The 25094-nt window shown below is 35.1% G+C and overlaps 1 protein-coding gene across 2 annotated transcripts; it reads left to right on the forward strand.

The window, feature by feature from the left end:
• Positions 1-23545, forward strand: LOC149779364 (uncharacterized). Of its 2 annotated transcripts, none has more exons than XM_089939989.1 (5): positions 1-95; positions 13039-13560; positions 14495-14687; positions 16808-17062; positions 17961-23545. In XM_089939989.1, the coding sequence occupies exons 2-5, from the start codon at positions 13054-13056 to the stop codon at positions 18356-18358; spliced, it is 1353 nt and encodes a 450-aa protein (XP_089796115.1). In that variant the 5' UTR covers positions 1-95; positions 13039-13053; the 3' UTR covers positions 18359-23545. The 2 variants fall into 2 exon arrangements, with proteins under 2 accessions (XP_089796115.1, XP_089796114.1); XM_089939988.1 differs by lacking the exon at positions 1-95 and adding an exon at positions 404-529.
• The last annotated feature ends 1549 nt before the right edge of the window (positions 23546-25094 follow it).

Here is a 25094-nt window from a genome sequence, read left to right on the forward strand (position 1 = left end):
GCAAGTAGACACGTTGGGTAGCAGACGCTTTTGTACGTGTGGGACAACTTCTTGCAAAATTTGAAACTTGGATCAAAATACAGTTTTGTTTTAAGGTACACATTTCTATCTTTTATATAATGTATTTATTTGTATGATTCTAAAAGATGCATAGTAAATTAAATTTTCTGGGTTACAGGTTTAAGGTCATGGAATGGGTCTTCACGTTGCCAGTTAGAAATCACATTTTTATGTGCATTTCGAGTCTAAATGTGGGATATTTTTTGTACACTTTTTGAATATCACTTTTCAAAATTAATGTACGATTCTTCTTTCCGGATACAAAATGGATTTTTGAACCAAAATAGCACGTGATCCAATGTTTACAGAAATGACGTATCGTTGCGCAGAATTACCCGACGCGCAGAATAGGCCGACATGGCAGGTATACAGACACCATAAAAACACAATAAGATTAGTTCACGAATTGGAATTTCCAAGTTACATTAGGAACTACCTGTGGAAACGGCAACATCATTTGATGCGAGTGGTAGGTGACAATATTTTCACAATACATCCAAGAACAATGCAATACATGCTCTTGCAAATCGAAGGCATGCTTTACAAGCGGAAATCGAAAGTTTAATGCTAATGACATTATTATTTATCTAATTCTAATACATCAGCATTTATTAATTTATTATGGCTTTTAATGAAACTTTAAGAAGCATGTCATAATTGGTCTCTTTGCAAGTTCTTATACATAATGACACTGTAACGTGATTCTTGGAAGTTGCCCTCCACGGATTCATTTCAGCAGTGAATAAAAACATCGGCTTCGTTAAGGGGCTCTACTACTTATATTTTCAAAAATTAACCTTGCTTTTTTTTATTTATTTATTTGAAATGTCGAAGAAAAAAATTAAAAAGTAAGCTCATGTTCAATCTAAAAATGCAGAAAATTGCAATTGAAGACAGCCAAACATACGTAGGGGTTTCCTCGTCTAAAAATAGAGCTTGACTACGCTATTATGATCACGTGATACATGAAAATAGTTAACGGAATGAGAGTGGAAGTTCACATCACAGGTGCTTGACGCGAGCTTGATGTTGAGAAAGAAAAAATAATAATCTGAAGGAAAATATCATACAAAGTGACAAAAATACCTTAGATTACCCCCATGACCCATTCTTACATGGGGCCCTCTCTATCATAATATATTATAGATTATTGTGGGGGTTTTTCTCAACATCAAGCTCGCATCAAGAACCTGAGGTTCACATGTGATAATAAAAGACGATGTACTGGTGTCGCCGATGGGATGATGTTGTTGTTGTTGTTGTAGGGTTTAACGCCATTTTTCAGCACGCGATAGGCTATACATGGCGGCCAGTATGGGATGAACTAGTCTGATAATAAAAACCCGTTTGTTTGTATTTTAAAAAAAAAACTAATAAAAAAATATATTTAAAAAAAAAACAAAAAATGCGAACGTTTATTGTGATAAAGATTGCACAGAACTAAGTCAATTGCATCATTTGTTTGTATTTAAAAAAATACTAATAAAAAAAATATATTTTTAAAAAAAAAACAAAAAATGCAAACGTTTATTGTGATAAAGAGTGCACAGAACTAAGTCAATTGCATCATTGATTTATAATTTCTAACCTGACTGACCAGAATGGCACTAATGCTGGCATGTCATGCATCATTTCATGCTGAACGGACATCCCATACTAACACGGCGCCGACATTGTAAATAAACAGATGACTTGTGTATGTACATCTGTAGCCTAATACACCCCTTTGCTGAAAATGGACTTGTCCAGAAACTGGAAATGGATCCGAGCATGTCCGTCTATTGCACTGAAAACTTCCGTTAAGCACGAAACGCGCATAAGATGACCGGTGTTAGGGCCAATCTACTCAGTCAGGTTAGAAAACTATAAATCAAGGAATGAATTGACTAAGTTCCTTGCACTTTTTATCACATTACATGTTTCTGTTATTTAAATCGATAGCGGGTACAAACAAACGGGTTTGTATTATCAGACTATAGTTTTAATGCATAGCAATATACACTGGTTAAAGAACTGTAGTTTTAATATGCAGTTTTAGAGCAGTGGATAAAGCCAGCAGTGTGTTGTTTAATTGGATCATCGGGGTCCTCTCACTCAGTGTTAGGGGTTGAAAGTTTACGTGTAATCTATCTCTCTCTCTCTCTCTCTTGTAATAAAAGGATGAGCCCTCTATCTGTTTCACACATAGGGCAAGTTTGATGTTAATAAATTAAGCTTTATAGGAGTTTTATCATAGTTTATGTTTGATGGATCGACAGACGTGGATCCATCGACATAAATGGACAAGGTAAATACGATATACCATTATACCGTTATCATAATGGCATGATGCAATAAACGGACATATTTTGCACAGGGTCGAAACTCTTGACTCCTTTTCAAGAAGTAAAGAGAATTATCAAGGTGTATATATATATTTCTTACATTGAAATAACAGTAAAATAAACATAGTAATCTGCAGGTTATACTTGCTTCAAAGATTTTCACCCTCTTTTGCATTAAACTCCATGACTTGCCATTTAGTTTTCAGGGGGGAGGAATGGACTATTTGGATTATTTTAAAACCAAAACTAAAACTTTCTAGCCTTCATATAGCTTTTACAAAATCTCTCTCTAATTTGTGGAAAAAGAGCAAATTATATCCAGTTATTGGTAATTGCACACTGATGTCATTACTGGCATTCAACCAATCAAAGACCACCATCTGACTCACTGAAGTTGTTGATTGTTTATATCCTTGTAAACTTTTGTCTTTGATAGTGAAGAATATCCATCTAGCCTGCTATTTTGTTTTAAAACTAAATATTTATAACCAATAACATGTTGAAATGTATTCCTAAGATTTTTCCAAATTCATTTTGAGAAATTCAGTGATGATAAAATTAAGACTCTTATAAAGCAAGATGAAGGATAAGATGTGAGTAAACAAAATGTACTGTATTAAGCCTGTTGTAGCACATATGTACAAATTATCAATATTAGTTCAGAAGAGCTAACTATCTTTATATAATAGTTTTGATGGTTTCTTTGGAAGCTGACAGAAATAGAATTGGTCTAAAAATGCTTACCCATATATAGTTATTTCTTTCAGTGTCAAATTGTAATTTAGATGTGCGTGTGTGAATGCCCATTAAATGTGTATATATATAGTTCTAGGATGGTTATCTTAATAATTTCAATGTTATGGGCCAGGACAAGTTCCCAGGCACAGTATCGCAGGGTCTGGTCATATGTCTAATTTTGTTTCCTCTTTTCTTTTAAACCTACTGTATATATAGTTATAGGCTGGGGAATTCAGTAGTTTCCAAGTGATGACCCAAGAACAAGTCTCCTTCCTCAGGGTCTGTACTGGAAATTTGTCTGATTTCTTCTCATGTCCATCATCCATTTGTTATGTATATTTAATTTAGTTGTTTGTTTGTTAGTTTAATTTTATTTTATTACATGCTATTGTAATGTAAAATTGTATGCTGGACTTCACCTTTTCCAAAATTGAGTTCATTTCTGCTTGACCTGATTGACTTTTTTTCTTTTTTTCAATTCATTTTTGTCAACAACTAATATATAGCTACTGGTAAATTATTCTCTATGTATATGAGCTCAATATCGAGATTTTTATTCATGCAAACAAGAAGAAATAAATATCTTGATTTGGGTCAGGGATTTCAGAGATTCCTAAATGAATTTTACAGGTTATTATGTTGTCAATAAACAAGGCTCTTAGCTCATTCTAGAATGTTATTTTCCATTAGGTAATGGTTTGTTTTAGACAATGCTAATTGTGACCTGAGATTAAGCAGAGCATTGTGATTGTGATGATTTAGCCATTTGTGCTTTAACATCTAGCACCTTCAAGTTGTATTTTGTTATGGCCAGTTTGGGCTGAATTTTATTTTCTTCAAATTATTGATTTCAAATGATTATTTTCTCTGGAAATACAAAAGTTCTCTGATAAAACTCTTGGATAAAGACATTCACTGGAATTTATACTGAATTCAAACCTGAAATAATATTTATGTGATTCAACAAGAGACTGTTGACACATCGGCTCTTTGTAGACTATAACAGACATGTCATCGCCTTCAGTTTTGGATCTCTTTGGGACTTGAACTGAGTTTTATTCAGGACTTTTCATTATTAGTACTTGTGTTTATAATTCTTGGATTATTGTGGGATTTAATTCGCAATGCTTAAGTTCTTTTTTCTCATTTTCACTTTGTATTCTATGGAAATAAATTATTTATTAAATTTTACAAAGTGTTGTCTTTCATTCTTATCTGTTATTTATTTTTAAGAGCATAGACTTATAACACAATATGTGGTTCAAAGTGTGGATCTGAACTGTTTCCAAGCATTGACTCAGGGGCAAGTCCACAACCTAGTGACTAGCACCCACGGTCTTATTAGATATGGCAGTATGTCTAGTTCTGTATTAGACATGGCAGTATGTCTAGTTCTGTGTTAGACATGGCAGTATGTCTTGTTCTGTATTAGACATGGCAGTATGTCTTGTTCTGTATTAGACATGGCAGTATGTCTTGTTCTGTATTAGACATGGCAGTATGTCTAGTTCTGTATTAGACATGGCAGTATGTCTTGTTCTGTATTAGACATGGCAGTATGTCTAGTTTTGTATTAGACATGGCAGTATGTCTAGTTCTGTATTAGACATGGCAGTATGTCTAGTTTTGGATTAGACATGGCAGTATGTCTTGTTCTGTATTAGACATCGCAGTATGTCTAGTTCTGTATTAGACATGGCAGTATGTCTTGTTCTGTATTAGACATGGCAGTATGTCTAGTTTTGTATTAGACATGGCAGTGTGTCTAGTTATGTATTAGACATGGCAGTGTGTCTAGTTCTGTATTAGACATGGCAGTATATCTAGTTCTGTATTAGACATGGCAGTATGTCTAGTTCTTTATTAGACATGGCAGTATGTCTAGTTATGTATTAGACATGGCAGTATGTCTAGTTCTGTATTACTCATGGCAGTATGTCTAGTTCTGTATTAGACATGGCAGTATGTCTAGTTCTGTATTAGACATGGCAGTATGTCTAGTTTTGTATTAGACATGGCAGTATGTCTAGTTCTGTATTAGACATGGCAGTATGTCTAGTTCTGTATTAGACATGGCAGTATGTCTTGTTCTGTGTTAGACATGGCAATATGTCTAGTTCTGTATTAGACATGGCAGTATGTCTAGTTCTGTATTAGACATGGCAGTATGTCTTGTTATGTATTAGACATGGCAGTATGTCTAGTTTTGTATTAGACGTGGCAGTATGTCTAGTTCTGTATTAGACATGGCAGTATGTCTAGTTATGTATTAGACGTGGCAGTATGTCTAGTTCTGTATTAGACATGGCAGTATGTCTAGTTATGTATTAGACGTGGCAGTATGTCTAGTTCTGTATTAGACATGGCAGTATGTCTAGTTCTGTATTAGACATGGCAGTATGTGTAGTTCTGTATTAGACATGGCAGTATGTCTTGTTCTGTATTAGACATGGCAGTATATCTTGTTCTGTGTTAGACATGGCAGTATGTCTTGTTCTGTATTAGACATGGCAGTATGTCTTGTTCTGTATTAGACATGGCAGTATGTCTTGTTTTTTATTAGACATGGCAGTATGTCTAGTTCTGTATTAGACATGGCAGTATGTCTAGTTTTGTATTAGACATGGCAGTATGTCTAGTTTTGTATTAGATATGGCAGTATGTCTAGTTATGTATTAGACATGGCAGTATGTCTAGTTCTGTATTAGACATGGCAGTATGTCTAGTTCTGTATTAGACGTGGCAGTATGTCTAGTTTTGTGTTAGACATGGCAGTATGTCTTGTTCTGTATTAGACATGGCAGTATGTCTAGTTCTGTATTAGTCATGGCAGTATGTCTAGTTCTGTATTAGACATGGCAGTATGTGTAGTTCTGTATTAGACATGGCAGTATGTCTAGTTCTGTATTAGACATGGCAGTATGTCTTGTTCTGTATTAGACATGGCAGTATGTCTTGTTCTGTGTTAGACATGGCAATATGTCTAGTTCTGTATTAGACATGGCAGTATGTCTAGTTCTGTATTAGACATGGCAGTATGTCTAGTTCTGTATTAGACATGGCAGTATGTCTAGTTTTGTATTAGACGTGGCAGTATGTCTAGTTCTGTATTAGACATGGCAGTATGTCTAGTTATGTGTTAGACGTGGCAGTATGTCTAGTTCTGTATTAGACATGGCAGTATGTCTAGTTATGTTTTAGACATGGCAGTATGTCTAGTTCTGTATTAGACATGGCAGTATGTCTAGTTCTGTATTAGACATGGCAGTATGTCTTGTTCTGTATTAGACATGGCAGTATGTCTAGTTCTGTATTAGACATGGCAGTATGTCTTGTTCTGTATTAGACATGGCAGTATGTCTTGTTCTGTATTAGACATGGCAGTATGTCTTGTTCTGTATTAGACATGGCAGTATGTCTAGTTCTGTATTAGACATGGCAGTATGTCTAGTTTTTTATTAGACATGGCAGTATGTCTAGTTCTGTATTAGACATGGCAGTATGTCTAGTTTTGTGTTAGACATGGCAGTATGTCTTGTTCTGTATTAGACATGGCAGTATGTCTAGTTCTGTATTAGTCATGTCAGTATGTCTAGTTCTGTATTAGACATGGCAGTATGTGTAGTTCTGTATTAGACATGGCAGTATGTCTAGTTCTGTATTAGACATGGCAGTATGTCTTGTTCTGTATTAGACATGGCAGTATGTCTTGTTCTGTATTAGACATGGCAGTATGTCTAGTTCTGTATTAGACATGGCAGTATGTCTAGTTCTGTATTAGACATGGCAGTATGTCTAGTTTTGTATTAGACATGGCAGTATGTGTAGTTCTGTATTAGACATGGCAGTATGTGTAGTTCTGTATTAGACATGGCAGTATGTCTAGACATGGCAGTATGTCTAGTTATGTATTAGACATGGCAGTATGTCTAGTTCTGTTTCGTATCCTTCTGATCCATATATGCTTGTTGACTGGGGATCTCAACAGTTTCCAAATTGTTACGCTGGAGAAGCATACCCACATGGACTATCCCTGGGCAAAATCAGAGAGTTTAACCCATAAGCCCAGTGCATATTTCATAGCCCTGCCATTAAAAATTGCACTAACCAACTTAAGAGTTCCATCTAAAATACTTTAAATAATTTGATTTTTGTAGATATATTAATCACCCATTTGAAAACACTAAAGACTACCCCCTGTCATATTCCAGAATTTCAAGTTTGTGTCTTTAATGTTGTAGGATAATCCCCACTTTTCTATAAAAAGAAATGCATGATGATAAAGTCGTTGATATTGTTTTTAACTGAATCATTGTCATTGTCAATGATAATTATGAAAAGATTTCAAACAATATCAAACATTTTAGCAAATTGTCGGATTGGTTGACAAAGTACAACTTTTATGAAACAGCATTTGATGAAATGAGAAACACAAATTTGCATCCATTTATTTTGAATATAATGATGTACCTAAACCCACACATGATTACATCATCAAGACATTTTCAATACTAAGCTTACTTTCATGCCAGCTATAAACTAATGAAGCTCTAGCTAAAACATTATTTTCCATCAGCTCTGTTAATATGTTGTTACAATTTTCTTTCACTTTTTTCTTCATAAAATGCATATTTCCCATTCAGTTGTCATGACTGTTGAAGGAATGGTTGGTACTTTGTTACGTACATACAAGTAGAGAATGTGAAATGGTAAATGACACATAGCAACCTGTGCACTTTGCTGTTGATTATTATTATTATTATTATTATTATTATTATTTCCTCCAGTTTTATAATTGGAAATAAAAAGGTTTTAAAGTTTGTGGTTTTTGTATGAAACTGTTTCATTGAATTTTGATGATACAAACAAGATAATTGATGATCATAGAATTGAAGTAATATAACATTTACTGTTCCAATGGTTTAGAAAAAAAATTTGCACAATGTGGAGAGATAGCAGTACCAACACTTTTGACAATAACTAGATAACTAATACATTACTTACATTACATTATTGCCAGAAATATACTCCAAAACTGAAATTCATTTTCCTTTAACTATGTCCGAATTGAATGTAGAGACAAAGTCAAAAGAAAAATGATTGCAGCTATTACAGGGAAGGAAGCCTGATTGTGATTACAGTGTACTCCTTTAAAGATTCAATTTAACATATGAATCGAAATAATAAAAGAATTTATCTTGCTAACTTCCCTCCCGTATATCAGAACTTTTGTTTATTTTTTTGGGAGTATGTTTTCAAAACTAATTTGGCAAACGACTCAATAGATGTTAGATGAATGTTTCTGCAGCTTAGGACCCGAACCATTTACACTGCAAAAAAGGATAAACTGAATATCATTTCAAACAAACATCCTATACCCATGTGTTAGACACATTTGAAGTGTGTACCAAACAAACATACTATACCCATGTGTTAGGCACATTTGAAGTGTGTACCAAACAAACATCCTATACCCCATGTGTTAGGCACATTTGAAGGGTGTACCAAACAAACATCCTATACCCATGTGTTAGGCACATTTGAAGGGTTTACCAAGGAAGATAATCTACAGATAACAGTTTGGTAGAATAGACTTTAAATTGCAAATATGAGTATATTTTATACGCATTTGTTGAGAAGGGAATTTTGAACTTTAATGGTTTTGTACGTGAATATGACTCTTGGCTTTAATAAGAAAATTTGACAGATAAATCCCAAATCTAGATAAGACTTTAGAAAATTTATCATTCACTGAATTATGTTTAATCTCCCTGGAATATCATAAACCTGACATAAAAATTTACAGTAATATTTAGCAAGCGTTTGCATGTAGTTCTTGATAGATAGAGAGAGAGAAAGACACAGAGAGAGACAGAGAGATGATACCAAAAACATATCCCAAATTAAATAAGTACTAGTTGACATTTTTACAGAGTTCTGGTCACATTTTTATCTTGTTAATTAGGAAACATTAGTAGTACTTATTGTTGTCTTTGCAAAAATGTAATGGAGACTGGTAATCCCATTCTTAAGGATTGCACTAAAAACAAGTTTGGTTTATTTTCTCAGTGTTAGTTTAAATTGGACTAAGAATGGATATAATCATTGATTTAATTTGACCCTTACAAAATAAAGCAATTCTTTGAAATTATCAATGAAAATAGTGTGATATTATTATTTTATTTTGTCGCTTAAGTAATATCTTTATTTGTATAGTTTGTTTTTATGAACTACATATTGTTTCTTATATTTATTATTTTTTTGTTTGATATACTACATATTGTTTCTTATATTTATTATTTTTTTGTTTGATATCAGCCATTTTTCTAATAAAGTTCGTAAATCCCGTTTAATCTCTTGTGTCTCATTGTCTCTCGCTTTGTTTTCTTTCAATATGGATCTCATCTTACATGCGAGTTAATAATAACTCCTCAGAAAGTCGACTTCAACATCTTTCAAGATAATTTATTTTTAGGAACAGTACCAACATTCGGATTTGTGAGTGGCGTGAATCCTTCACGCTTTTCTATACGATTTTTTATATATAAAGAAACGCTGTTTGTTTAGGAGTTTGAATAATTTCTTGTCATAATTTCGTGCTGTCGAAGTAGATTATCAGAATACTTGTTCCTTTCAAATACCAATGATATCCAGTTTATCCTTTTTTGCAGTGTAGATGGTGCGAGTCTTTAGGCACTTTCTGGACCGGACCGGTGAAGATAGTTTTTAAATTATGCAAGTCCTTAGTCACTTTCTGGACCGGACCGGTGAAGATAGTTTTGAAATTATGCAAGTCCTTAGTCACTTTCTGGACCGGACCAGTGAAGATAGTTTTTAAATTATGCAAGTCCTTAGTCACTTTCTTGACCAGACCGATGAAGATAGTTTTTAAATTATGCAAGTCGTTAGTCACTTTCTGGACCAGCCTGGTGAAGATACTTGTAAATCGTGCGAGCCATTATTCACTTTCTGGACTGAACCGGTGAAGATAGTTTTTAATTTATGCGAGTCCCTAGGCACTTTCTGTATTGACCTGGTGAAGATGTAAATGGTGCGAGACCTTAGGCAATTTTCTGGACCGGCATGGTGAAGATAGTTGTAAATGATGAGAGTCCTTGGGCACTTTCGCACAGGTCTGGTGAAGATAGTTATATCGCAGATACCATTTGTTATGTTCTTGACATTCACGTTTGTAGAATTTTGTTATATGGGAGTACGTCCCAGAAACTGTATTGGTCATTTTTGCGTTGAGTGCATTCAGTCTATTATCAAAATTACTGGACAACTTTATCCTCTGGGATGGGATGTGAAATGCATAGAGATGGACCAGCCTTCTACTTAAGTGATAATGATATTGACGCAAGACCTTGCATTTTTATTGGCACAGGGAACAGCAATGCACTCATTATTTTTCTATTAAAATCATCAGTACAGAAAGGTTGTTCTCATGTTGACGCTTCTGGAGAGAATGGTCGGATCCCTTCTACTCTTCCTATTTTATAATTGGCAGTACGTACAGCGTTGTAATGTGTAATGGCACACTCTTGTAGACTATTTGGTATACGTTCTCAAACGGTTTACTAAAGACTTGTTGACATGACAAATGTGAAATATCGTGTGCGGTTTTGAGATTTTTTAAAATTCTTTCTAACTTTATATTTTGTTTGAGCACATCAGACTGGAACGATAGTTTAGTACGAGTCCGTTTGCTTTGCATTTAGTATGGATGTCCATTTTGTATAGGTTCTAATAACCTTAATTCTAAATTTTGATGACGCTTTATAATGTTGGATCACTTTACAGAAGTCTATGTTATTGGTGCTACCACATTTTCAGGCTCTGACATTGAGGGCAAGTTCTATTGTAAAGGTCTTCCATAGTCAAAATTTAATATAGATTTTTGAGGTCTCTGTTCAGATGACAAGTTTAATATTTGTCCATGGACAATCGTACACGTTTTGCAAGTATTCCAAATCATTACTATTGGCTGGTTTCTTTTTTCCATTGGTTTTGGCATTTTGTATTCATTTGTCTTGAGGCTCCCATTAGAAGTGTAACCAATACAAAACTTTTGTTGAATATCTATGACTTACAACTTTGATATGTTTGCGATGGCACAACAGGTAGCTTGTTTTCGGACACTAAATTCTTTTGGTTCAGGAGTCCACAACCCTTAGCAATCTGATAGACACTCAGCAAAATCTGTGAAAATGTTGGGTCCACGAAATGTTTCTGCTTGTCCACCCTGGAACATGTTATACGGTTCCGGCAGTGACTTAATTGCGGTTCCAGAATGCACACGTTTCAAACTCTAGGAGTACCGATTTCTGGTGATTCAAAGTTGAAAACAATAAAGTTAATAAAGTCCCATTCCTTCTTCTTCTTCGTTTACTTCTTATTATTGTGCTTCTCGCAGCCTAGCCCTTCTTCATGTTCGTTGACATATCGCGGAAGATAATACCGATGATCTAAGTCAATACCGATGATCAAAGTCAACGAATTTATGAAAAATACATTGGTTCTATCCTTCACAAACATTGCATTTTTATTTTAGAATGAAGGGTATGTACACAATTCTAACAAACTGCCAGTAATTCACAAGGGGTTTTCCTTGGGTTAAACTGATTTCATTATATGTCAGCCTTAACAAGTTTGATAACTTCGTTTCCAAATGTGGAGCACTGAAATTTTCTTTTTCCCTCGGAAACACGAGGCAGACATTGATGATATCCCTCTCCACAATGAAAATTCTTCCCAATTACTGAATGCTTTATGAATTTTAGTTCATTTCCACAAGACAAAGAAAATGACATCCAGTAATGCTCCCATTACACTCCAAATCCCGTCATAAAATGAGGATGAATGGGAGGCCATTCATCAAGTCTATTGTGTGATCAATCCAATATTTACTGATCTTGGTGTAATAAGTTAAGCTTCTCTCAAAACATTTGCTAAGACCCAGTAATTCCAACCAAGCCTTCCAGACTCTGCATGAACTAGAATAGTATATTTCAAACTGTGAGCACAATACGGGTGTCCCAATTGCAGTTAATGCGATTTAGACTTTAGAATAAGCTATCTTCCCCAATCGGACCGAATCGTGTTAGTCAGCTATCGTTCAATACGATGGTTGAGATGTTGAACACGATATACTGTATGTTATGTTGAGGAATTTGTTGTGATTTCTTATGAAAGTTTTTTTTAAAGTGACAGAATCGCAAAGGGTCATGCATGTTTTATGGCTTTTAAATCATACTGGGCAGGAGTAACTGACATTGTATTAGTAATGATATGAGTGTGAACGATAGGGTACATAAAGAAATGGAAGTTGAAGAAAAAGGCCAATACTGGCACAGCATGCTCCTACTTAATTGCATTAAAATGTTTTAAATGGTTTCTGAACTATGCATGTTGCAAGAAAATGATATAGTTGTGTAGATCCACAGTTATTCAAAAAATAACTCGAACTCGGTAAAAATTAGAAACGGTAAGAAGAGCTCTTAAAAGGCACAAGTTCATTGGAAAAGCGCTTAACTTACTCCTGGGCTATGGCAAAGGTTTACAAAACTTTTCTCTTAAAAGAGTATGAACAAAGCACAGAAGAATGAAATGGCGTGTAGACAGGATGATTCCTTTATGGTTCCTGCATCTCGATATCGATTTCATTCATAACAGTGTTCTGCAAAAATCAACAATATATTAGGCAAGCAAATAAATGGAAATAAAATATAAACATGGTGGGGTGGGGTGGAAATGATTTTCTGGAGAACTACAATTGAACAATGTAGCGACTGCCTGTCAGATGATTGGCTGATCGGTAAGACATCTAAAAAGTTGTATGGGTACGTTCTTCTTTTCTGCTCATGTCTAATTCTTATTACTACTGCTATTATTATTATTGTTATTATTATTACAGGACGCATACCATACCATGACTTCTTGCAAGCCTAGTGATGCAGACAAGTGGCGAGAAGAAGGAAATAACCACTATAAGTCAGTCGATGAGAATATGAGTCCAGTGGTCAATATACTCCGTTTGCAAAAGTCACTAAACTGCTATCAGAAGTCTCGTACATGCTCCACGTGTCAATCAGAAACTGCATCAGCTTCGAAAAACTTGGCTCTTACCAATTGGAAACTTGCTATATTCAGCTCGAAAGCAGGAGAGAAATGGTTGATGGTGAAATTTCACTTTGAGGAATCATTAAAATATTTTAACGAATCTTTCAGAATGGGCAAAAGTACCAAGAACCAACTTTGGATTGATAGTATACTGGCTTCCTTACGCTCATGTTGGGGTGATATGCTTGGTCTAGTAGAGTCCACCGCAAAGGATAGATTAGAAAAGGCGAGAATAATTCAAGAAGTCGTTCACATGATTCCTGCTAACGACATTCAGGCCGATTGTTACTTGGATATCGCGCGGATTCATTTCCATGTATGTATGTATGTATTATCTATGTATGTATGTATGTATGTATGTATTATCTATGTATGTATGTATGTATGTATGCATGCATGTACATTCTAAGAGTCTGTCATGTTTCAAAAATGACAGTTTATAATGAAGCGTCTCATGTTTATAAGAAGCATGAGCATATTAAGATGAAAGGCAACCGAGGCACAACTCCCTAGTCCCTTTCTTTACACATGTGCGGCCTGAAGTGAGGAGATAAACGTTGAATGTTAGTTAAAAGTGACCTTAGCCTGATGTTCATGGATGAATGGTGAGGTATTTAAATTGTCTTTCCATCCCCGTGTTTGATTTTCATCATATATATTATATATACATATAATACATATATATATATATATATATATATATATATATATATATATATATATATATATATATATATATATATATATATAAAAACTTATTGTTCACACTGTAAGTCTATCAATCTCAATGCTTCCATTTTTGCTTGTAGAGTTGTTCAACATTTGAGTTTAAATTCACCAAAACTGTTTATACTGCTGAGGGCTGTTCCATTTAAACTTACATAGTGCCCAGGGATGGCAGTTTTTAAAAAAAATGTATGCCAGGGTACCTTGATTTCACAGAGTTAATATTAAAATGATAAGAAAATTCTAACTTGCATCTATGGGTGAGTACCTCACATTCAAGTGTCTTCCCTATGTACCATGTATGTTTTACTGGAACAGCCAGGATCTTTAGGATTTCCAGATGTCAGTAATTTTCTCAGCGATCGAGTTTCGTTAATTGTGACAGTTTATCAACCTTATTCCCAAAAAGTGTATGTGTGGCTATACATATTTGTGGATGTGCTCTTCATGTGAAATACGTAACAGCAAATAACACATGAACAAGTACATTTATAATATGCCCATATTGCTTGCCTTATTTCCAGTCTGGTATAACTGCAATTGAAGCTGGAAACTACTTGGACTGCCTCTACCAAATGAAGGAGTGTTACTACCCACTGAACGAGGCTGCAAGAGTTGGAGTCAGACTGGAGAATATTCAGCAGGAAGTTAGAATTCTCGAAGAAGACGTGAACATGCATACTTGTATAGCAAAAGCCATGCAGTCAAGAGCCACAGGTTAGACATGAAATATCAAGACTAACTTTATCTTAAAAATTTGATTCAATGTTCTGACTAAGCCATCCAGACTAAAATGTGGACTGGATTTTGTCTGCCTGTTGAATGTAACTAACTCGTCCAGAATGGCATGAATGGCAGATGTGAGAACCTTTTCTATGGTACTACTTGTGTTTCAAAATCCAAAGCTTGAATAACCCAACACTACATTATTTAACACTGTTTGTTGTCATCTTATGCATACTGTACTTGACCACCTGATCCACTAAAAACAGTTCCTTTACTTCCTGAGTTTTAGTATTTGTTTTTAATAAGTCAGGAAAGCTGAGCTATTTTATGAGTGTTCAGTAGCAATTGTATGAGTGTTCTATAGCTATTGTATGAGTGTCCAATAGCAAGTGTATGAGTTCTCAGTAGTAAGTGTATGAGTGTTCAGTAGCAATTGTTTGAGTGTTCTGTAGCTATTGTATGAGTGTCCAATAGCAAGTGTATGAGTTTTCAGTAGCAAATGTATGAGTGTTCAGTAGCAATTGTATGAGTGTTTGTCAGTGGATATTTGGTTCTATGTAGTATCTGTAATTGTATTAGTGTTTGGTCAGTGGATATTTCATTTAGTGTAGCAGTTTTATCAGTATTAGTGTTCAGTCTGTAGATACTTGGTTCTCTGTAGCAATTGTATTAGCACTCTGTCACTTGATATTCGGTTCTATCAAGCTACTGTATTTAGTGTTCTGTCACTAAATATTTGGTTCTACACAGCTGTTGCTTTTAGTGTTGCAACTGTCACTAGATATATGGACCCTTACAAATATAACGTTATGTTGCGTTATAACTGTCACTAGGTAGTTGATTCTATATATCATTTTTTTAACCATAACTATATTTAGTTCTCTACATATCTTTGGCTCTTACAAAAGTGCCATAGACCATCAGTTCCTGAAGCTCATTTTCAGAAACAGCAATGAATAAATTGATTTATTATTCAATTTATGTAGCAGTACCAAAGACAGAGAAAAAATATTTTTTGGGATAATATGGTCAGTGTTGAGTAATTTGGGGTAATATGGTCAGTGTTGAGTAATTTGAGGTAATATGGTCAGTGTTGAGTTATTGGGGTAATATGGTCAGTGTTGAGTAATTTGGGGTAATTTGGTCAGTGTTGAGTTATTTGGGGTAGTATAGTCAGTTTTGAATTATTTGGGATAATATGGTTAGTGTTGAGTAATTTGAGGTAATATGGTCAGTGTTGAGTAATTTGAGGTAGTATAGTCAGTTTTGAGTAATTTGAGATAATATGGTCAGTGTTGAGTAATTTGGGGTAATACGGTCAAAGTAACTTGGGGTAGTATGGTCAGTTTTGAGTAATTTGGGATAATATGATCAGTGTTGAGTAATTTGAGGTAATATGGTCAATGTTGAGTAATTTGGAGTAATATGGTCAGTGATGAGTAATTAGGGGTAATATGGTCAGTGTTGAGTAATTTGGGCTAATGTAGTCAATGTTAAGTAATTTAGGGTAATATGGTCAGTGTTGAGTAATTTGGGGTAATATGGTCAGTGCATAGTAATTTGGGGTAATATGGTCAGTGTTGAGTAATTTATTCTAAATGTATTGATCAAAGAGCCTACAGAAGCATTCTCATTAAAATTGCATCTGCCACTACAATAACCTGCTTTCTGGTATGAAAGTGAACAATGTATTGGGCATAGCCAAAACAATTCATTTAACCAGAGGATCGCAATGTACGCATTGATACTAGATACTTTACACTGATTTTTCTCCTTTTTTTCCCTAAAATCTAGATTGAATTGATACTTACGCCATTAGAGTGGTTGAACTTTTGTTGTTTAATTAATATGTTTACATTATGAGACAAAAAAGGCTATTTGGATGATTTCAATAAAACACGGATGGATAATAACAATCCCTTTAGTGAGTGTTGGAATTATATTACTACTCAGGCAGAGAATTCTGGAACTACTTTTTGATTTTGAACATGATCTATGGGTTGTAACCCAATCATCATTTTGAAAGCAAGTGCCAGATGGTCAGGATTTACATTCTAATGAAAGGGTAGATCATGCTGCAGACAATATTAAGCTTTTTCCTCTTTATTTAGGTGACAACATTTTCCAAACCATTCTGATGGATGAAGAGCTCCTAAACATGGACATGGTGTGGGAGGTGATAGACTGGTACAAAGACTCTATTCTGCAAGCTCGTGATCTAGACATTAAACTGGAAGCTATCTCTTTGAGTAGGCTGGGCACTGTATATAACAGAGTACTGAAGATCAAGTTCAAGGCCAAGGAGTATCTTAAAAAGTCAATTGAACTTGCACAGTCTCTCAGACCCATGGACGTAACTAGTGAAGGTAATGATGTCAGCAAATACTTTTTACAGCATATCTTGGGGGTTTTGTGTTTAAAAAGCAAACATTTTACAGAACTTATATAAAATTATTTATTCATTTACTTGCAGAAGCTTAGGAGATATACTACCTGATTACTAATTTTAATTTCCTTGATGCAGAAGCAGACAAGGGTGTGTAAAATGCTTGCTGTAGTAATGAAGTCCGTTGTTTTGACTCTGCCCCACTTAAGATATTCCCAGTACACTTGTATTTCAAAGACTTGCATCGACTACCTAAAAAGATTCCTTATTCAGTTGTCATCTACCAATATTGCCACTATATTTGTACATGTATTTCAAAGATGGCCTTCGAGTACATTAAAACATTCCTCATTCCATCATCCTATACTAATATCCCCACTACATTTGTACATGTATTCTGAGTACCTAAAAGATTCCTTTTTCATTTGTCATCAACAGAATGGCATAGTGAGGGAAAATTCTTAAAGTTCAGGTGTATTCTTATTTTCAGCTTATTTTTTGCATAGAAAGTTATGCAGTTCTCTGGACTTTATAAATAAGCAAGCCAGGTTACCTTGATATATATTTTTAACCACAATACCTCAGTTACCTGTCTTTACAGTAGAGAAGAAATTTAGATAATTCATTTTTATTGCCAAGAAAAGAACGAAGAAGATAAAGTTCACATGGCTTGTATATGATTAAGCTTTCAACTAGAATCAGATCATGGAAAACTGACTTTTTTGGGGAGTGCACGGTTGATATTAGTTCTGTCTCTGTATATCTTACAACTTGACATTGCAAAGATGCCCTTTAGTCTAATGTTCAATTATACATTATTCACTTGAAACTTAGCAAATGTCATGCTTAAGGTATATTATTTGTACATTATCTTCCAGACTGGTATCAAAACTGCACTCAAATTCTTGAAAAATACCAGCAAGAATCTCTGATGCAAGAGCAAGAGGAAGAGAAGAAGAAAAAGGAATCATTTTTGAAGGAGCTTGCACCAGAACTAAACTTACTGAAGGCCAGAGAAGAAGATCCCTATGACACTTTTCTGACATGGTTGTACGAGACATTTCCTCCAAAAAATCCTTTGCATAGGTTGGAACTTACAAAGAAAGTTGAGGAGGATGATTTCCAGGTGAAGTACCGCTGTCTGCAGAAAGCGGTAATCCATTATCACCCTGACCGTGTCGATGAAGCAAATTTTGGACTAAAATGTAAAGTCCTTTATGAAGAGATAACTAAATGCCTGACCAAGAGATACGAAAAGGTTAAAAGTATGAAATAACAGTGGAGGAGGTATAGAACTGAAAGCTATGCAGTAGTGTGCACTTGCTCAATAATGTGGATTAAGTACCATTGCAACACCATTTACTTGAGAGTGTGTATATATATATATATATATATATATATATATATATATATATATATATATACATACATACATAGCTGCCAACCTTCCAGGCTCACAATTAGTGAAAATAGGGATAAAAAGTCGTGAATTTGGACATGAATTCATGAAAAATACCATGACAGTAACTCCATCCACTCTGACCATCAATGCTACACTATATCAAGTTCGCAAAATAAAACTAAAACACTACATATATGCAGAAATATTTATTTATCAAGATATGATACTGTGGCAGACTTCAACTTCCTCAACTCCTTGATCGTAAATTTGTTTTCTAAACAGTTCCGACTTCTTGCCTGCAGGTTGATCTTGGTGACTAAAATTGCTGACAAATTTTCTGCAGCTAAGGAGGCCCTAAAGTCTGTCTTATTTTTCCTCACTAAAGAAAATACTCTTTTGCTGTCACTGTTGCTACGAGGAATGCACAGGAGCTGCAGCATTTTTGGTTCTTCCACAGGAAAATTTGGAAGCGATTTTCGAGTCCGGGAACATTTGTCAGAACAAATGTTTAGCATGGTCTTCAGCTGATAAAGGTAGATTGTGTTCAGCAAGAAAACTCACAAATAATGCTTCAGCGTTGGTAGCATGCATGTCTTCCACCAATGGTTTAAAATATTCCAGAGCTGAAATCTGCGAATTCTTAATTTTCCCAACTTCTACATGTTTTTTGCAGCCGACGTCCTTCCTCACATCGTCTCTGCTATAGCACACAGAGTGCAAAAAGCATGATGAATATCAATGTTTAATGGCAGAATGCACGGCCAATTTTTGATATATTCCAAATTAAACTTCACTTTTTGAGTAATACATTTCTTTTTCCTTGGTGGTGAAGACATTTTCAAGATCTTACATGCAATGCTGAACGGTAACTCAAATCAGTGTTGGTGACGCATACGCGGAGCAAAATTCCAGTTAGGCCCCAATTTCTCTCAAAAGCATTTGTAAAACTACTCTTATACATATAGATTAAAATAGGCTAAAATGCTTTCTACCGGGCCAACTGTACAAATCGGCTGTAGATCTACTAATATCATGACCAGCAGTACCGGACCGTTTCGGCAACTGCGAATATCATGACTAGCGCTTAACGGGAAATCGGTTATTTTATTAAAGATTTAAAATAATTGAGGATTGGAGAATTCGTGAACTTTTGGGTTGTGGCGTGAATCCGTGAATCGCTGAAAAAGTCGTGAAATTCAAACCAAATTTGTGAGGGCTGGCAACTATGTGTGTGTATATATATATATATATATATATATATATATATATATATATATATATATATATTCATTTTTTTATAAATATCTGTCCTAAAAGAGTCTTACCTAGCATGATTCTATTCAAAACATAAAGAGGATATATATACTCCAGTTTCCTGCACTCAGTTTTCATCACCTTCTGAGTTCCGTTACACATGAGCAAACAAACTCCCTGCTGACGCTCTGATCGATAGATCAAAGGTAAATGCCACTGAACTTGAAATTTCAAAACTATTAGTTTTACACTTGTAAAAGGTACGTTTGACAGGCCAGTTTTCCATTCTTCTGATAACACTTTGCTTTCTTCAAATTGTATTTTTCTTCTTAAAAGCTGTTAATGCCAAAATAGTTCATCAGGAGTGCTACTATCATGGCTTCACAGTCTTATTGGTACAGACTCTGAAATTGTAGTGCATTATTTGTATTTCTTTGACACTTTACTCACTTCACCAACATGTTGCTGTTTTCATGCAGTGCATTTGTGCTTCAGCAGTTTGTTTTAAATTCATGTTATTTATTAATCAGTATGTGATAGTAACTGGGGAATTAGAATGTGATAATGGCTGGGATATTAGAATATATTATTAACTGGGATAATAGAATGTGATAATGAATGGAATATAATAATGATCTTGACATAAATATTAGGACATGATAATGACTAGGATATTTGAATGTGTTAACAAAAGGGATATTAGAATGTGATAATGACTGCAGTATTAGAATGTGTTAATACGTTATTATAATGTGATAATGACTGAGGTATTAGAATATGTTAATGACTAAGATATTCGAATGTGATAATGACTGCAGTATTATAGTGTTTTAATTACTGGAATAAGATGATAATTACTTGGGTAGTAGAATGTGTTAATGACTTGGGTATTAGGATATGTTAATAACTACGTTATTAGAATGTGATAATGACTGGGGTATTGGAATGTGTTAATGACTAAGATATTAGTATGTGATAATGACTGCGGTATTATGGTGTTTTAATTACTGGGATAATGTGATGATTACTTAGGTACATATATTAGAATGTGTTAATGACTTGGGTATTAGGATATGTTAATGACCGAAACATTTGAATGTGTTAATGACTAAGATATTAGTATGTGATAATGACTGCGGTATTATGGTGTTTTAATTACTGGGATAATGTGATGATTACTTAGGTACATGTATTAGAATGTGTTAATGACTTGGGTATTAGGATATGTTAATGACCGGAACATTTGAATGTGTTAATGACTAAGGTATTAGAATGTGATATTGACTAGGATATTAGAATATGTTAATGACTGGATTATTTGAATGTGGTAATGACTGGGATATTGGAATGTGATAATGGCTTGGGTATTACAATGTGTTAATAACTGGGATAATGGAATGTGATAAAGACTTAGAATTATTTAATGACTTGTATTAGAATGTGATGATGACTGGGATATTATGTGATAATGACTTGGATATTTGAATGTGTTAATTACTGCTATATTAGAATGTGATAATGGCTGGGATATTAGAATGTGATAATGACTGGATTATTAGAATGTGATAATGATTGGGATGTTAGAATGTGATAATGACTGGGATATTAGAATGTGATAGACTGGAATATTAGAATGTGACAATGTTTGGGATTTTAGAATGTGATAATGACTGAGATATTAGAATGTGATAATGATTGGGATGTTAGAATGTGATAATGACTGGGATATTAGAATGTGATAATGAATGGAATATTAGAATATGACAGTGTTTGGGATGTTAGAATGTGATAATGACTGGGATATTAGACTGTGATAGTGACTGGAATATTTGAATGTGTTAATGACTGGGGTATTATAATGTGACAATGATTGGTATTTTTTATATTACTTTACTTTACATCATTATTATCATAAAGTATTATATTCAGTTATGCTAAACTGGCAAAAATATAATAATGAAGACTTTACAATTCTGTTGATCATGAATAATGCCATATTTTTATTTATTTGATAGTACCAAATCCACCTATCATATACGTCACTGAAAATAAATGTCATGCATAATTAATTTCAAATAAGTCACTCTTCAGGTCTCAGGCTCTAGATGTCTGAATACTGACTAGTTTGGTGGCAGAATGATAGTCTGAATATTGACTAGTTTCGTGGCAGAATGATTGTCTGAATATTGACTAGTTTGGTGGCAGAATGATAGTCTGAATATTGACTAGTTTCGTGGCAGAATGATAGTCTGAATATTGACTAGTTTCGTGGCAGAATGATAGTCTGAATATTGACTAGTTTGGTGGCAGAATGATAGTCTGAATATTGACTAGTTTCGTGGCAGAATGATAGTCTGAATATTGACTAGTTTCGTGGCAGAATGATAGTCTATCCTAAAACATAAAGAGGTAGCTGATCAAATGTGTTGCACATGCAGTAAGCATTCAGTCTTATACTTAAATCATCAGCATGCCATCGCTTGATTAAGCATATTTGAACAAGTTTTAGAAATATTTATTTAATAGATCAGTATATGACCAGACATTGTTGGTATATATTTGCTGTCCACTATAATTTATTTTCTGTATGAATGAAGTCTTGAATATATATACTTAAGTCAATGGTTTTTGCTTATAAATTGATACTGTTCATTAATCCATGTGTCTTGAATATATATACTCAAGTCAATGGTTTTTGCTTATAAATTGATACTGTTTATTAATCCATGTGTCTTGAATATATATACTTAAGTCAATGGTTTTTGCTTATAAATTGATACTGTTTATTAATCCATGTGTCTTGAATATATATACTTAAGTCAATGATTTTGCTTATAAATTGATACTGTTTATTAATCCATGTGTCTTGAATATATATACTTAAGTCAATGATTTTGCTTATAAATTGATACTGTTTATTAATCCATGTGTCTTGAATATATATACTTAAGTCAATGGTTTTTGCTTATAAATTGATACTGTTTATTAATCCATGTATCTTTGCTATGCCAGTACTTTATACAGCTTTATTACTGCTGTGTCGTAGTTATCTTTGTTGCTGTATTAGATATTTTGAACATATTTCATGGTAATTATAATAGTCTTCTTTAGTTTTAGATTGGCATTTATACAGAATGGTTTATGTATTTCGTTGCATATTAAGGTCATAGTTTTTAGCTCTAATGGCTGCATACGGGAAGAGCTTTTGGCATGGTTTGTTGTCGATCATTCATCCATTAGCACAAATTTGTTATCACTGCTAAACTACTTAGATGATTACTTTAAAGATTTACAACACATCCATCCCAAGGTCATCCCATGGTCAAGCTGATTGGGATTAAAAATGGTTTCTGCTTAGACATCCAATATGGCTGCCATAATGTATCATCTTGATAATGATGTTATCGCTACTCCTTCAGAATGGATGCACATATCAACAAGCGATTTTCACTAAATGACTAATGATGTATATTTGGCCGTACATAAAAATGGTGTTATCTGATGTCCAATATGGCCACAACATCAGCCATCCTGAATAGTTGCTTAATGTCATCACTATGCCTCCTGAATGGTTTGTTGTATCAACATGAGGTTTTACTTAAAGACTTCTTATGATGTGTAATTGGTCCTACATGAAAATGGTCTCAATCTGATGTCCAATATGTCCACAACATTAGCCATCTTGAAAATATTGTTATTACTATATCTTCCAAATGAATGTCATATCAATAATGGATTTTCACCAGAAGACTGCTCTTATTATTCTGTTGATCGAAAATAAAAAATTTGCTGGTCTAATGTCCAATATTTGGCATCTTAAAATTATTGTTTTCACTAATCTTTTTAAATGGAGAATCATTTTTGCGTAGGTTTTTATAAGAAGAGTTTTTATGGAGTCTAGTTGGTCCTAAATTAAAAGATCTAACCCTAAATATGGCCACCGAGGTGGTTATCTTGAAAATATTATTTATGCACCCCTCAAAGAGATGGCTATATCGTCACAGGGTTTTCATCAATATACCTTTCGCCCATGTTGCCTTGGCGCACTTTCAGACCCTAGCCTGCCGCATCTACCCAGAGTTCCAGTGTGGCTTCCGAGCTGGCCGGTCAACTGTAGACATGATCTTCTCACTAAGCCAGTTGCAGGAGAAGTGTTGTGAGCAGCAGATGCCCCTCTACATCGCCTTCATAGACCTGACGAAGGCGTTTGACCTGGTCAGTCGGAACAGACTCTTTAGGCCCCTGCAGAAGATCGGCTGGCCCCAACGACTGCTAGCTGTTGTCACGTCATTCCACGAGAACATGCACAGCACAGTGTGCTTCAATAGCGTAACATCGGATGCCTTCCCAGTTATCAGCGGAATGAAGCAGGGCTGCTTCCTTGCGCCGACGCTCTTTGCTATCTTCTTCTCCATTCTTCTCCACTACGCCTTCAAGGACTGCAGCGAGGGAGTGTAAATCCATTTCATTGTTGACGGAAAGATGTTCAACATCGCCCGTCTCCGTGCTGAGACTATAGTCACAGAGGTCCTCATCCGTGAATTGCTCTTCGTCGACGATGCAGCCTTGACATCACACACTTAAGATGGACTTAAGCAGCTGGTGTGCCGCCTCTCCCACGCCAGTAAAGAGTTTGGACTAATCATCAGTTTGAAGAAAACGAACGTCATGACACGGGACGCAGGCTTTCCTCCCTCCATCACCATCAATGAGTACAACTTGGAAGTTGTTGAAAACATACTTCAGGTCCACCATCTCCAGCTCGCTCTCCATTGATTCTGAGGTGAACGGCAGGATTGCCAAGGTGGCAGCAGTGATGGCCAGACTGAACCAGATGGTCTGGAACAGCCCCAAGCTCACTGAGAAGACCAAACTGCGCGTCTACCAGGCCTGCGTGCTCAGCACACTCCTGTACAGCAGCGTGACATGGACCACCTATGCGAGACAAGATAGGAAACTCAACGGCTTCCACCTGAGATGACTGCGGCGCATTCTGCACATCCAGTGGCAGGACAATGTACCCAACATAGAGGTTCTGAAAGTGCCAACATGAACAGCATGTTCTCCATTCTCAGCGAGAGGCACCTTCGCTGGTTCGGCCATGTCAAGAGAATTTACCCAGACCGCATTCCCAATGACCTGCTATAGGGGGAGCTGTCTGAAGGCGCACGACGGACTGGACGGCCACATCTGTTACAAAGATGTCTGCAAGAAGGAGATGAAGATGGCTAACGCCAGCGTCAGGGGGCGCTCACCAATTAATATGTACTTTAGAGAGAGTGACGTATGTAAGGTGAAGTAGTTTGCATTTAAAACATGCACAATGGAGAGAATGTTGGCATACCTATATGCTACA

The sequence above is a fragment of the Sinohyriopsis cumingii genome, chromosome 17 (genome assembly GCF_028554795.1).
Source record: "Sinohyriopsis cumingii isolate HCF-2022 chromosome 17, ASM2855479v2, whole genome shotgun sequence".
Lineage (NCBI taxonomy): Eukaryota > Metazoa > Mollusca > Bivalvia > Unionida > Unionidae > Sinohyriopsis > Sinohyriopsis cumingii.